The sequence below is a fragment of the Aethalodelphis obliquidens genome, unplaced genomic scaffold (assembly GCF_003676395.1).
Source record: "Aethalodelphis obliquidens isolate GAN/ISIS:26980383/991018 unplaced genomic scaffold, ASM367639v1 scaffold41, whole genome shotgun sequence".
Classification (NCBI taxonomy): Eukaryota; Metazoa; Chordata; class Mammalia; order Artiodactyla; family Delphinidae; genus Aethalodelphis; species Aethalodelphis obliquidens.
Genome location: NW_020837985.1, coordinates 1,937,320 through 1,952,653, shown reverse-complemented (window position 1 = coordinate 1,952,653; position 15,334 = coordinate 1,937,320). Strand labels below are relative to the sequence as shown.

Sequence of the window (15,334 nt, the reverse complement as noted above, 5' to 3'; positions counted from 1 at the left end):
ACAAATTACTTCAGCTCTCCGGTCTCCAGTTTCCTCATCTTGACAGATGGAGAAATGGGGGAAATGCCTACTTTGTAGAGTTGTGAGGTTTAAAGTATCTGAAGCACTTATTGTAGTATGCATTGTGCGTAAACATTTGGTAAATGTTGTACTTCTGCTGTTTTGTTTTTATTAGCACAAGGTGTTAAATGTCATCTTAAAGAGTTTGGTCCTTATGCCGAAGGTCTGAAGAATATTTAAATGTTTAAGTGGTGTGACAAGAGCTCGGATTTCGAGGGAGATCTGGTGGCTAGGAGGACGTATTAGAGGAAGGAGTTTGGATCCAGGGACACAAGGGAAGGGGCTGTGGACCAATCAGTGGATGGTGCCGAGGCCCTGACCTAGCACAGTGCGCTGAGAATCACAAGGGGAAATGGATGGCACTGAGGGTGGAACAGACAGGACTTGGTGACGAGCTGAATGTGTGGGTAGGCCGGGGTGGGGAGGGGAGGACAGAAGGGTCAGACAACCCTGAAGAATCTGCCTTGTGCGTGAGGGCGGATGCTGGTGCCTCCACTGAGACAGGACAGGGCTGGAGAGCAGAGCGGATCGAGGATGGGAATCCAGCTGGAGTTTTCCATTAGAAGTGGGAGCTGAGCTCAGAAGAAGGGAAGTGTAGAGGTTGAGCTCTAGGAAAGATCAGCGATCAGATGGAGTGAGAAGCTTTGAAGGCGAGAGGTCTTGTGAGACCTTTGAGAAGGCACTTTCAGTAGCGATGCGGTGACAAGGCAGACTGCAGAGGACTGAGGGTGAATGAACATGAAATGGAGGCAGCAAGGGTAAGCTGTATTTTCAGGTAACTTCAGGAGCGAGAGAGAGAAAGCAAGGACATAAAGAGGCCACGCGTATAAGTGCCTCCAGAGGCCAGGTAAGGTGATGTGAAGAGTCAGAGTGAAGGCCAGTGAGGTCATGTTCTTTTATAAAACTCCAGCGGCTTCCCATTGCACTTATGTAAACTCCACGTTTCTTTCCGTGGCCTGCAGGGGCTTATGTGAGTTGGCCCTGCCTGTCTTTTTCTCCTCTTTCACTACAGTTTGTTTTCTTCTTGGCTGTGTTCCGGCCACAGAGATCTTCCTGATTTCCAGACTCGGCAAGCTGGTTCTTCTGGCAGGGCCCCCTTCCCCTGGCCAAGCCCTCTTCCCGCCGTGAGCCTGCGGCTGGCTGCTCACCATCTGAGCCTTAGCTTGAGCGGTAGCTCAGAAAAGCCTTCCATCACTGCCCTGTCTGAGGTGGACGCGTCGTCCACCCTGTCTTGAGTTTTTGTTTCATAGTCTTCGTCACTGCCTGTGGTGATCTTTTGCTTGTGCTTTGCTCTCCTTCTGTTCCTTGAGGCAGAAACCTGTCTATTTTGTTCACCAACGTCCCTCAATGCCTAGAGTAGTGTGGGGGGCGTTTCTCAAGGCAGGAAGTGAGCGAACAGGAGAGCTGAGTGCTTCTGGACGTAGCAGTGAGGCCTGAGGGGAATTGGAAAAATCTGCAGTCAGCATTTTAGAAAACAGAGAAGAGCAGGAGGTGTGGGAGGAGAGAAGAGGAGACCAGGCCAGGACCGTGACGGGGAGACCGGGGTGAGCCAGGTGCAGAGTGGCCCTGCGAGGGCCGTGGAGGGGATGGCCCTGCTGTGGGTAACGGAAGCGTGCTAGAGATCCTGTTAGTCCTTGAGGCCCAGGGAGATGGAAGGGTCATAGAGCACCGACTTCAGAGAGCTACATCCTGACACTTCTGGGAGGAGCCTTTGATGGGGAGGTTTGTTCTTTTCACTCTGCATTGTTTGTGCTTTTCAATCACTTGACTTCTACAGGAAGCTCTTTTGAGGCTTGCTCTGTAAAGATTCCTTTGAGAAGTTTTGGTCTATGAATTTTAGAAAAGATAACTCTCCAGTGTAAAGTTGGGCAATTTGTTGAGAGTAAGGAGCTTTCAGGATTCAAATGAAGGTGAGGACCTTCTCTTTAGCCGAGTTGGACTCACATCCAGCCCAGTTCCAGTGCTGTGTATGAACATGTCCTCACTGCTGTCCTTTATGTGAGCCTACACATTGGGACTTTCTGTTTTTCAGGCTTTTGCTTCAGCTCGCCCAATCTCAGCAAACATCGTTTGCTTTGGAGAGGAACTTAAAGACTCAGCAGGAAATTGAAGCTAAAATGAAAGGGTTCAGCTTCAAAGAAGACACTTTGCTGTTGATAGCAGAGGTGAGTGTGTCCTCTAGGGTTTATGTGAAACAAAGTATCATAGATATTTTTCCTGGCTCCGAGACCATTTTTTAAAAAACAGGGCCAAATCGCGTCTTCTGAAGGACTTCTGTCTCCCTCCTTTACGTGCCTTTTGATCACTTAACCCCCGAAAGTGGCCTCTTCATCCCCTCTGAGCAGTAGCGTGCTGTGAGGCAGGGGCTGTGTTTCGTTTACTTGTCAGTGCTTGTTAGTACCTGCCTGCTTGAACATCAGAAATGCCCGGTAATTGATTTGTGAATGCTGAATAAATGAATGAATGAGTGACTTGACATTTGGGCAGCTCTTTTGTCTGTTTTTTCTCCTGTTCATCCTCAGAACAGCCTGGGGGATGGGGGGAGCTGGAGTGAGGCTCATAGAGGCTGTGACTTGCCCTAAGGTCAGATTTTAAGTGGCAGAACTAGTTTGGAACCCATCCAGCTCCAAGTCCATTTTCTTTCTGCTCCACCCTGTTACTACTTTGATGGTTGCAGAGAAATTCAGATGTCAGGTTTTTTTTTTAACTTGGTCTGTGGCAGTTTCTCTCTGAACTCAGAGAGTGATTGCTGGAATTAGATAGCTCTGTGGGGCCCCTCAAAAATTTAAAAATGTCTTATCTTTTCAGCTAGATTTTAAGTTCCTTATAAGTGAGACATCCTTACAAGGTGTCTTAAACATCTTCATATTCTTCCCCATGTGTGACTGGAATAGTAGTCCTCTGCCTGGACAATGCATGGGAAATACCTGCATTTAAAATAGCTTTTTAAAAAAGAAATGTCTGGGCCCTCTTTGGGATGATAATGTGCATTTCATTTTGTGCTGTTACTTTTACTTAACATTGTGACATGAGCATGACCCTGTATCCTTAAATATTTCTTAATTACATACTTTTTTCTTTTTATAGTTGTTTTATTTGAATTAGGGTCCATATAAGGTCCACATACTGTGTTTGATTCTTTTGTCCCTTACATCTCTTTAATGTTATAACAGTTCCCCTTCCCCCTCTTTTTTTTTGGTGATAAAAAATATATCTAACATAAAATTTGCCATCTTAAATTGCTGTTGAGTGTACAATTCAGTGGCGTTAGTTACATTCACGATGTTGTGCAACCACCAGCACTATTTCCAAAACGTTTTCGTCGCTCCAAATAGAAACACTTTAACCCTACCCCAACCTCTGGTAACCTTTAATCTGCTTTTTGTGTCTATGAGTTTGCCTGTGCTAGATATTTCAAATAGTGGAATCATACAATATTTGTCCTTTTATGTCTGGCTTATTTCACTTAGCATAATGTTTTCAAGGTTCTTCCATATGTATCAGAACTTCATTCCTTTTTATGGCTGAATAATATTCCATTGTGTGTGTGTGTACACACACACCCCACATCCTATTTGTCCATTCATCATCTGTTGATGGGCACTTGCATTGTTTTCTACCTTTTGGCTTTTGTGAATAATACTGCTATGGACATTGGCGTCCAAGTATCTGTTTGAGTTCCTGATTTCAATTCTTTTGGGCATCTACCTAAGAATGGAGTTGCTGGGTCATCTGGTAATTCTGTGTTTAACTTTTTGAGGAACTGCCAAACTGCATTTTGTTTTATAGGCTGATATTTTTACCTAACATTGTGGTATGATCATGACACTGTATCCTTAAATATTATTTGAGTGCATAATTTTTAATGATTGGATAGTAGTCCAGTTACAGCTTTTGATGAGCTATCATTTATCTACTTAAGTCCTATGTTGGACATTTAACAAATATTCAGTACCGACTTTAATAAGTCTTTGCAAAAAAAAAATCAGTTTTTGTGTTTGTTTTAGAATAGATTACTGGAAATAGAATCACTGGGTTAAAGTATATGAACATTTTAAAGCCTCAAAGCATGTTTCCAAATTGTCATTGAGAAAGATTGGTTCCGGGAATTCCCTGGCAGTCCAGTGGTTAGGACTCTGCGCTTTCACTGCTGAGGGCTCGGGTTTGTCCCTGGTTGGGGAACTAAGATCCTGTAAGTCACGCGGTGTGGCCAAAAAAAAAAAGAGAGAGAGAGAAGAAAGGTTGGTTCTGTTTATATATCCTCCAGCAGCATATGAGAATACTGATTTTCCTTCTCCAAACCTAGGTATTAGGTTGAACCATGTGAAATTGTCAATATTCAATCATTTTGACCATAAAACCAGAATTTTATATTGAACAACTTAATATTATTACTTTTTAAAATCTGTACTTTCATTGGTAAAAATAGCGCTTTTTAATATTACTGTTTATTTGATTACTAATAAAATGAACAATTTTTTCACACATTCATTGGCCATTTATATTTTGTGAAATACCTAGTCATGCTTTTTCTTCGTTATTTATATGTTTCTGCTTTTCTTATTAATTTTAAGAGCTCTTTATACACTAGGCTTACTAACCTTTTATATGTTGTTTATATAAATACTGTATTTATAAATACAGTATTTCAGTATTTTCTGAAGTTTATGATACTTTTGATATATAGAAGTTTAAGTTTTTATTTGGCCAAAGACTTCTGCAGATTTTTTGACACCTGTGAATGATATACCTGCCGAGCCTGCGTTTTGGAATATTGCATTGTTTGAGTATTACTATTATTCCATTCTCTTTTTTTTTTTTTTTTTTTGCGGTACGTGGGCCTCTCACTGTTGTGGCCTGTCCCGTTGTGGATCACAGGCTCCGGACACACAGGCTCAGTGGCCATGGCTCACGGGCCTAGCTGCTCCGCGGCATGCGGGATCTTCCCGGACCGGGGCACGAACCCATGTCCCTTGCATTGGCAGGCAGACTCTCGACCACTGCGCCACCAGGGAAGCCCCTCTTTTTTTTTTTAATTAAAAAAAAAACACTTTTGGTGTTATACCCCAGATTTTAAAATACTGTATTTCATTGAGTCCAAGCAGTCATCAGTCATTAAGAGACATAATTATTTGATGTGCCACTAAAAGAAAAACAAGATGCTCTTTACACTGTGACACACCAGTGGGTATAAGATACATCTTGATTTCAGAAATGTTAAAATACAAAACCAAAAATTGTCTTTGAATTGATGAAAATAACATGCCTTAATAAATCCTGACAGTTGCTTGCTGTTCATCCTGTCAGCTCTAGCCTCAAACAGTAAGTAGTCTTTGAAGATTTAAAGCCAGTGGAACCTGTTCTTTGAGTGGGTTTCTAATCCGTTATAATTTGAGTATTCATGGACACATAGGACCTCAGGGTTTGTAGGAAACCTAGGGACCATCTAGTCCAAATCCAAGTGACAGATTCCCTCTACAACATCCCTGCCAAATGGCTCCCTAACTTTTCATGCCGAATCGTGGGAAATGTTTTGGGACTTAATTTTAGTTCACTGTCCTTTACCAAAGGCTGATCACTTAGCGAGTTCAGATGCAAGCTTCTTACAAACTTAACTTTGTGGGTGTCTTGTCAAAGAGAAGCTAACGCAGAACCTGGACCTGGATCTGACCAGTAGGGAGCAGTATTGTGCCTTCAGAGTGCGGGGCATGCTCTTAAGTCCCTGAGGTTGCTGTGGTAACCTTTCTGGAGGGATGGAGTCTCTCTGTATCAGGGAAGTGTGGACTCAGCTACTTGCTGCTCGACTGTTTGCTGCCTTTGACTTCTTTGGAGAACTTCTAAGAGAAGGGATCTGTGCTCTCTACACAGCAGCAGTTACATTCTGTGCACGCACTGCTTTTCTGTCGTTTACAAGGAGGAAGGATCACTGGTGGTGCATATTCTTGTCAGCTGCAGGTGCTCCATATGACATAAGAAGGTTGACTGTCTCTCCCTGTAGCCTGAACGGTACTGCTGCCATGCTAGTGCTTTGGTGATTTGTTTGCTCAGGGGAAGATGAGACTGGAAGTAGGGGATGTTTTACAAATGTGGTCTTGGATCACTGCTTCTGAATAAACATCCTTTCGATATGTTGAATTGCTAGAGTTGTCACCTAGCTGCTAAAGAAATCCTCTGTACGAAATCATTTACACTTGATAAATAGCGTGGTCTTCATCCCATCATTCCGTGTCTGCTTCCCCTGTTATTGGGACAGGGTTGTTGTTTTTTTCCCCTCCTACTGCAGGTTATGGGTGAAGATATCGTCCCAGAAAAAATAAGAGATGAGGTTCACACAGAGGTGAAGTGTGTTGGCCCTGCAGCCCTGACTGCCTTGGTGATCGCGTCTTCGAAAGAATTTGAAGACAAGTGGTTCAGAAAGATCAAAGACCACTTCTGTCCCTTTGAAAATCAGTTCCATACAGAGATACAGATGTTGGTTTAGTGGCCCCTTTCAAAACAGAACAAAACATCTTGTATTAATTGTGCTGGTTTACTTCAGACAGAATCCACTGCTAATCATGGAATATACTGAATTAAAAACAATTGTTTATGTCTTATAAAAATGGCTTCTCTCCCAGCTTATTTCTACTGTGTTCAGTTTTTTGGTTTTTTGTTTTCTTTTTAGATTTTTGTCATTCACTTACGTGAGGCCTACTGCCCCTTTAGAAGATAATCTGTTGGGAAAGTGTATAAAAGAGACTTACAGATTTTATTGTCTTTTAAAAACAGTTATTGTATTATAATCAGCGATGTAAGTATTACGTTGTTTAGGTAAATTCATCAAGAATGACCAAGAATGCTACAGTGTGATAGTAAACCATTTCCAGGAAGGGTGCCTCGAGGTCTGCGAAGGCTCTGAGACTTTACCACACCTGTCAGCCCACGCATTAACCTGCCAGTGTCATAGATGCTGCAGGAGACTTGATTACTCGTGGCCCAGGGAACAGGATAAGCTTCAGCATATTTGTATCAGTTCCTTTGCCTCCAAGTCCCAAGGCACGTGACACACATGAGCCCAAACGAAAGAGTGTACGTGCAGTGGGGTGCGTTATAGGAGAGGAACCCTGAGCTTAGGAGATGCAGATCCTTTATAACGAACAGTAAGCAGGCCTGCCCTGTGCTCCAGGGGAGAACACTCTCTTTTTTAAGGGTGTTTACTTTGCAAGCATTGTTGAGAAGATAGTCTGGAATGAAGGGCTGTAAGTACCTTGCTCACAAGATGTACAGAAACACGAGACCCATGGAGCTCTGTCTCAGGTGATTATCCTCTCCTTTCAGCCACATCATCTTCAAATGCAAAAGGCTTACTTGAATTATCCAGGGTGGAAGAGCTCCCTTATGAGAAGTGAAATTTAGTAATAGACCAAAAACTTCATCAAGTGTTTTCCCACATAACTTTTTTTTCCCCCGTGGCTAATATTTTATTTTCTTTAAAAATGTTTATGGGCTTCCCTGGTGGCACAGTGGATAAGAATCCGCCTGCCAGTGCAGGGCACACAGGTTCAAGCCCTGGCCTGGGAAGATCCCACATGCCGCTGGGCAACTAAGCCCGTGTGCCACAATTACTGAGCCTGCGCTCTAGAGCCTGTGAGCCACAACTACTGAGCCCACGTGCCACAGCTGCTGGGGCCCGTGCACCTAGAGCCCGTGCTCCGCAACAACAGAAGCCACCGCAATGAGAAGCCCACACACTGCAACGAAGAGTAGCCCCCGCTCGCCGCAACTAGAGAAAGCCACACACAACAACGAAGAACCAAAAAGCAGCCAAAAATAAATAAATAAAAATAAATAAAAATGTTTATGCCTTTGTAAATTATTATAATTACATTTCAATGTTATATTCTTTTTGTTAACATCTTTATTGGAGTATAATTGCTTTACAGTGGTGTGTTAGTTTCTGCTTTATAACAAAGTGAATCAGCTATACGTATACATATATCCCCATATCTCCTCCCTCTTGCGTCTCCCTCCCACCCTCCCTATCCCACCCTTCTAGGTGGTCACAAAGCACCGAGCTGATCTCCCTGTGCTATGCAGCTGCTTCCCACTAGCTATCTGTTTTACATTTGGTAGTGTATGTATGTCCATGCCGCTCTCTCACTTTGTCCCAGCTTACCCTTCCCCCTCCCTGTGTCCTCACGTCCATTCTCTACGTCTGTGTCTTTATTCCTGTCCTGCCCCTACATTCTTCAGAAACATTTTTTTTAAGATACTATATATATGTGTTAGCACATGGTATTTATTTTTCTCTTTCTGACTTACTTCACTCTTTATGACAGTCTCTAGGTCCATCCACCTCACTACAAATAACTCAATTTCGTTTCTTTTTATGGCTGAGTAATATTTCATTGTGTATATGTGCCACATCTTTATCCACTCATCTGTTGATGGACACTTAGGTTGTCTCCATGTCCTGGCTATTGTAAATAGAGCTGCAGTGAACATTGTGGTACATGACTCTCTTTGAATTATGGTTTTCTCAGGGTATATGCCCAGTAGTCCCACACAGCTTTTAATTTTTTTTTTTCTTTCTCAGTAGAGGGAAGAAAATTCCAGCCCTGGGCAAAAAGGTGAAGTCATCAGGATTTCCCATCCACTTCACCAGCTCGTTTCTCCCTTTCCCAGGCCCCTTCCCAAAACAGACGAAGGTCTGGTTTTGTTTGTAGTTTGAGACTCTTTTAGTATGAGTGAGAACATGACTAGCAATTGCAGGTTTAGTCATTTATCTCTAATGTGAAACAAAAGACTGTATATTTAACAGGCATTTCAATTTTTAGGAACCATTAAAAAGTATGGAAACCCCTTTACCGCTCCCCACTGCCCCCCATCCCTTCATTGAGTCATTAATAATCACTTACTGGGTCCTGTTAGGGGACAGGGATTGTGTGGTTGCCATGGAGACTCTGGTTACTGTGGAGTTGATGGTCTGGTTGTGGGTGGCCTGCAGGATAGAGCCCAAAGGGACCGTGGTTGCCAAGCCCTTCACGACACAGCCTTTGGCTCCCAGGGGCTTCTCGTCTTTCCCCGCTCCCAACCTTTGAATGTGCCCTATTTGTCACCTTTAAGCTTTCAGGCCGGCAACTCAGCCTGGAACCTCTCCCCACCCACTGCCCTCACGTGACTAATTCGTATTCGGCTTACAGGCCTCCGCCTGGTTTCAGCTTCCAGAAGTCTTGATCCCCAAGTGGTGGTAGGTCTCGCGCTGCTCTTTGACCCCTGTATTGGCCCTTATTATGCTGTCTTGTCATAGCCTGTTTGTTTTCCATGAGACGCTTTAAACTTTGTAAAATCAGGACTGTCTTGTTCATATTTGTATCCCGAGGGCAGAACACCTGGCATCTCGCCAGATGTTTGTGGAGAAGAATCCCTGAATTAATCGGCCAGCATCTTTGTTTGCACAAAAGGTTAATACCTCAAAGGTCTGACAGTGCTGAGGCAGTCCGCTCAGAAACGTTGCCCATTTCTCTTTCTGTAGCTGAAAGCCCTTCCTCCCGTTCATCTCAGCCTCCTGGATATGCCCTTTTCCCTCGTAACTTCTCTAGGTTTCCCATCTCATCCTAATCCCCTTCTAACTTTGCCCAGACCTCTAGCTTGCAGCCCCTTGGCTTTCCTCCCAGACCCACTGTCAATGCTGTCCTGCACCGCTGAGTGGTCTCCGTGGATCTGCCCACACCCTCACTTCCCGCCGCACCTCACTCTCCTGGCAGCAGCACGTCCACCCATGTGAGAACCCAGCCTCCTGTACCCCGATACCGGAGCTGTAACGCAGGACAGGAGAGGGCAACCCAGGAAGCCTGGGCATCTCTGGGTGTCATCACACACAAGTCATCTTGATCATTTCCAGCACAGATGGTGAAGGTAATTAACTGAGCAATGATTATGGTAAAGACGTCTTGAGCCTGCCTCCTAACCCCACCCTCTTGTTGGTGAATGAGTCACTCAGAAGGTGAGCAAATGTGAAGCACAGAGATGTCTGTCTGCCCTCCAGTGGGTGGGGGGGGCACCCAAGGGCAGTTCTTGCCTCTCTTGACTCAAAAGGCCTGTCTTCAGTGTTTTCTCCCAAGGGGGCATGACCATGCCCAGAATTTGAGCTGTTGAGAGTCCTTTGTCTCTCATATGCTGACACCCCTGCAATCTTATACTATAGCCAAAGAGATCTTATACAAATAAAGATTGCTCTCAGAGTCCTTCAGTGATTTCCCCTGAGGCCTGGGAGGCCCTGTGTGGTCTGGCCCTGGCCCACTTCACCCCAGCTCACTCTGGTTTCTTCTCATGTCTTTGAACTCGGCAAGTGTCCTCCCACCCAAGCCCTATGCCCATCCAGTTACCTTTACTTGGAACACTCCTCCCTGTGGTCCCTCAACCCTGCCATAAACTTGCCCTTCCTACAGATCCCAGCGCAAAGGTCACTCTCAGACAAGATGATTCTGAGTCCAGACTTGCTCAGGTCCCCCCTTTAAATGTTGTCAGAGCGCCTGCTTTTTTATTCCCCCCGCAAGGTGCTTAATGGAATTGTAATTGAATATTCTTTGTATGAATCCTCCTGGCTACGCCATAAGCTCCAGGACTGTGTCTCTGCTTTGCCCCTTCATGGCGGAGCTCAGCTTCCTGGACGTGCCATGACTTCTGCCCAGTGCTGCTTTGCTGGAGCCCCAGGCACTTGAAGAGACGGCCTGAAGCCCAGTGAGCCCGCAGCCAGTCCGTACAGAGCTCCACTGCCAGCGACACAGGTGCCCCCACCTGTCTGTGAGGTACCGCATTTCAACATGAAGATGGGCTTCATTTTAGGAAAACCTAGGGTAGAAATCTCTACGAAACAAATCCAAGGCCGCTGTTTATAAAAATGATTATTTTAAGTAGCAGCTTTCTAGTGCTTTTGAAATTTCATCTATAAAAGTAATTTATACACGACTTTCCAAGGTCTTAATCGTGAAAACAAACAAAAACCAGAGAGGATTATACAAAAGAATTCAAAGCTCGAGAAACAATGGTCCTGATGAGTCACAGCCTAGGGCTGCTCCAATCCTGTCTTCGTGATCGAAGTGTCTCCACCAGGTGACTTTGCTAATGAGGTCAGAGAAATAGGACAGGCATTTGTCTGCTTGGGGCCTACTGTTCCTTATCCTTTCCTCCTTCCTCGGCACAGAATGACTTGGTCACTTAAAAGTTTGATGTTGTGTCTGCTCAGCCCTTGAGCTGACGACCACCCTGCCCCCCATCTCTGGGATCTCTGGGAACCTGGCAGCCATATTTGTCTTCACTGACCCTAATGATGGGAGAGAGGAAGCAGGGTTTACCTGACCTAAGGTGAGCCAGTCAGGATCTCCCCTAGAGATGTAGAAATGAGTCTTCTCATGTCTGAAACTGGGTCAAAACTGGGGGGTGGCTGTGTTTGCCAAATGGAATGGGGGATAGACAGAGCAGGTCTGCAGAAAGAGGATGAAAGAGATGCCCAGAAAGGGGCAGAGGGACAGTCTGCTCTGCTGCCTCCTGATTCCAGGCCCTTCCTGTTCTGGAGGCCCAGCTACAGTTTTGGTTGAGGCCTCCACGAAACACCTGGAGTGTGGCAGGCGAAATAATGGCTCCCAAAGGTGTCCTGGTCCCCCAGGGTGTCCCAGCCTGTGAATATGTTAGGTTACAATGCAAAGGGGAATTAAGGTTGCTTATCAACTGACCTTAAAATAGAGAGTATTACCCAGGTGAGCCCAGTGTAGTCACTGAGATCTTAGCAAATGGAAGATGGAGTGTATTAGGACTTGCCAGAGAAACAGACCCAATAGGTCTGATACAGATGCATGTGAGAGGAGATTTAGTATAGGAATTAGCTCAAGTGGTTATGGAGGCCAAGAAGTCCCACCAGCTGCCTTCTGCAAGCTGGAGAACGGGGAAAACCAATAATACCATTCAGTTGAAGTCTGAAGGCCTGAAAATCAGGGGGCTGATGGGGTAAGTCTTGATCTGAGTCCAAAAGCCCGAGAACCAGGAGTGCCGATGTCCAAGGGCAGAAGGTAGATGTCCCAGCTCAAGCAGAGAGCGCAAATTCATCCTCCCTCTGCCTTTTTGTTCCATTCAAGCCTTTGACAAATGGATGGTTCCCACCTGCACTGGGGAGGGTGATCTTACTTAATTCACCAGCTCAAATGCCAATCTCCTCCAGAAACACTCTCAAGACACACCCAGAATAATGTTTTAGTAGTTATCTGGGCATCCCTTAGCCAGTCAAGTTGACATAAAATTAGCCATCACACGGAGGCAGAAGGAGTGGGTCAGGGTCAGAGAGATGCTGTGCGGCTGGCTTTGAAGATGGAGGAAGAGGCCATGGGCCAAGGAGTGCGGGCGGCCTGTAGAAGTTAGAAAAGGCAAGGAAACATTCTCTCCTAGGGTGTCCAGGGGGGAACACAGCCCTGCTGATGCCTTAATTTCAGTCCAGTGAAACCAATGTGGGAATTCTGAACTAGAAACTATAAGGTGATACATTTGTGTTGTTTTGTGCCATGATGTTTGTGGTCATTTGTTACAGCCGCCATCGGAAACCAATATACAAAGTAACCTACCCATAACTTAAGATTGCTTGAGCTAGTTTCAGTTTCTGCTACTTGCAACCAAAGAATCCTAGTATGGACCACTTGGGTCCTTTCAATCTTGGTTTTAGAATAAGACATTGTGTCTCAGAAGGCTATTTCTTTTTTAAATGACATTCTTTTGTAAAACCTTGATAGAGCATCGCTGTAGGAGATACCAAAGATAAGACACAACACCTATTTTTTTTTTTTAGAATTTATTTTAGCCATCACCTTTCTCCAGAATACTTCCTGTCTCTCTAAGTCTCAGTTTGGATCCCTTTCTACGCGCCCCCTTAGTACCCTGTGCTTACCTGTGACATTCCACCTGTGACACGTTTAATTTTTCTGTCCTTTTCATTAGGCAGTGAGCTACATGAGGATAGTGACAATGTCTCCTTTCTTTCCGAATCATCAAACATAGCCCTTGATACATAATCAACCCAGGGCAAAAGCTGAATGATTTTACTGACAGTAAGGCAATCTCTATAGAAGCTGGAGGGAAATGAGACTTTGAATGGAATCCCTAGGGAGAAGGACCACAGAATTGCTTTATCCTAAACAAAAGGTGCAAAAGTTTTCCTACTCAGGTGTGATCCACAGGTGAGAGAGAGATTGTAAGTAAAGAGTCTAAGCTTTGCTGTGAACAAAGACCGCTGGGTGTGCTAGAGAACAGTAAGGTTGACAGAGAACCAAGGACTTAAGGTCATTTCTCATGCTTTGCATGGCTAAAGGGGATCAGTTTTCTCCTAGTAACTGAGGTTTTTTGGTTTTGTTTTTTTAAAAAAACAAAGTTTCAGAATATCATTGATCTGTTCTTATAACTGATGTTAGTCTTCAGAATTGGAATGACTTGAATCAAATGGTAAGGACTTCATTTCTGATTTCATTAGTAATTACCAGGAATTCATAATTCTGTCTCTGGCAAGTCATCTAATAGAGCCCAAGTTTGTGGAAGGGCCTTGGCTTGGTATCGTGGACTGAAAAAGCTTGAGAAATTCATCTTTTTTTTTTTTAATTTTTATTTTTTTATACAGCAGGTTCTTATTAGTTATCCATTTTATACATATTAGACAAGACCTATTTCCAAGGAGCTTCCATCTCTAGTAGACGTAATAGGACATCCACATAAGTGGCAAATAAGGGTCAGGAGGGAGGACTTGACAGCGCAGGAGTGCAGAGGAAGGGGGTTTTCACGAAGGCGGTAACATCTGAGCTGGACCTGGTGAGGGGGTGGTTTGTAGCAGCCTCGGCAGAGAATGGAAGGCAGGCCCGCGAGGTTTCGCAGTCGAGGGATGAGAGCAGCCAAGGCCTGGAGGACATGAAGGCTGGTCATCCAGGTTAGTGGGTGTGAAGGGATGTGGTGGGTAATGAGGCTGGGCGGGTAAACCGGTGTCAAATGATGGATGATCTTGAGTGCCTGGTAGGAAACTTGACTTGGCGTGGGATATACTGAGCTATGAAAGGTCTCTGAGCCCGGGAATGGCTGGTTTAGGGTTGTGCTTTAAGCCGATAAATCTGGTTTCACTTTCTATGTGTTAAACAACCTTTCAGCTTCGTGCAATACGTGTTTTCTGGGTCTAGGAGATAACGAGCACTAACGTGGAGGGTGGAGGTGAACTCAAGTCACTGAGAGCTCCCAACGCTTTGGGGAATCCACACTGTTGTGGAGTTTGTTACCCTGAAGGGCTTTCCCACCTGGAAAAGGCCAAACTCTTGACAGCTTTGCCCACTGCCCCTCCTGCCTTGTGCACAGGTGAGTCCTCCTTACTTTCAGGTCTCAGCTCGATCTCTCCTTCCGCCTTCATTCCCTTGTAGACCCAGCAAACCACCGATCAGGGAACAGCAAACCACCGATCAGGGAACTGCAAACGCTGGAGGCAGGGAGGCTCTTGGCACCATCACATAAGCCCTCTGGGAGCTGCGACACCGCTGTTTCCACCCATGCGGGCTGCCCAGCCCCTGGCATACTGGGGGACAGGGTTGGGGACAAGCGTGTGGTTAAATACATGAATTCAGGCCCTTTGGGAATGGAAGCCAGGGCTGGCCTCCAAGGACGGGGGACAGAATCATTCAGCCAGGGGACTCTGAACTGGATGCTGCTTCATACCGTGGCCACAGGGAGGGCTCCCAGAGCAGCAGTGCTGGTGTGCCTCTCACAGGAGCTGTGCTGGGAGGACAGCACAGCTGTGGGCGTTGGGGGGAAAAATCGGGGAGCCGGCCCTGGGACCTTTCCACTTTAGGGCCGCCGTTCTCGAAGAGCAGCCGGCCACCAGAAGCAAGTGCTGGCTCTGCTGGTAGAGAGGAGCAGTTTGTATTGAGAAGGGCCACCTCCGGAGGCCCAGCTGAGGTGACGCAGGTGCCCACTGTCCTGCAGCGCGGCCGGGGAGTGTGCGGGGGCGGAGGGCGAGCAGCTGTAGGTGGGTGTACAGAGCCGGGGCTCCTCTGGCCATGTGGGCCGACACGGGAGGCCTGCCTCTTATGCCTGATTGTGTCCCCCTAAAAGGCATACGTTGAAGCCCTAACCCAGTACCTCAGAATATGACCGTATTAGGAGATAAGACCTTTAAGCTCCTGGCACCAAAATCTGTATTAGTCAGGATTCTCCAGAGAAATGGAACCAATAGGATGTGTGTATCTATAGCTGTATGTGTATCTGCATCTCTGTGTCTATA

General features: G+C 45.5%; 2 protein-coding genes across 5 annotated transcripts in view; one reads left to right on the top strand and one right to left on the bottom strand.

Annotated features, from left to right (window-relative positions):
• Positions 1-15,334, top strand: part of CUNH8orf76 (chromosome unknown C8orf76 homolog) — a 43,809-nt gene that overhangs the window by 17,416 nt on the left and 11,059 nt on the right. Inside the window, exons 5-6 of one of the 4 annotated variants that reach the window (XM_027132372.1) lie at positions 2,093-2,225; positions 14,244-14,415. In XM_027132372.1, coding sequence (XP_026988173.1) covers positions 2,093-2,225; positions 14,244-14,415 — 305 coding nt within the window. Of the gene's footprint in view, positions 1-2,092; positions 2,226-6,313; positions 6,682-14,243; positions 14,505-15,334 lie in introns of those variants that run through there. The other 3 variants (XM_027132370.1, XM_027132373.1, XM_027132371.1) reach the window with 3 other exon arrangements.
• SACK1A (scaffolding CK1 anchoring protein A) overlaps positions 14,001-15,334 on the bottom strand; it is a 28,426-nt gene continuing 27,092 nt past the window's right edge. The window contains exon 4 of the mRNA XM_027132369.1: positions 14,001-14,629. Within this exon, the coding sequence (XP_026988170.1) occupies positions 14,464-14,629 (166 nt within the window). The 3' untranslated portion in view covers positions 14,001-14,463. The remainder of the gene's footprint in view (positions 14,630-15,334) is intronic.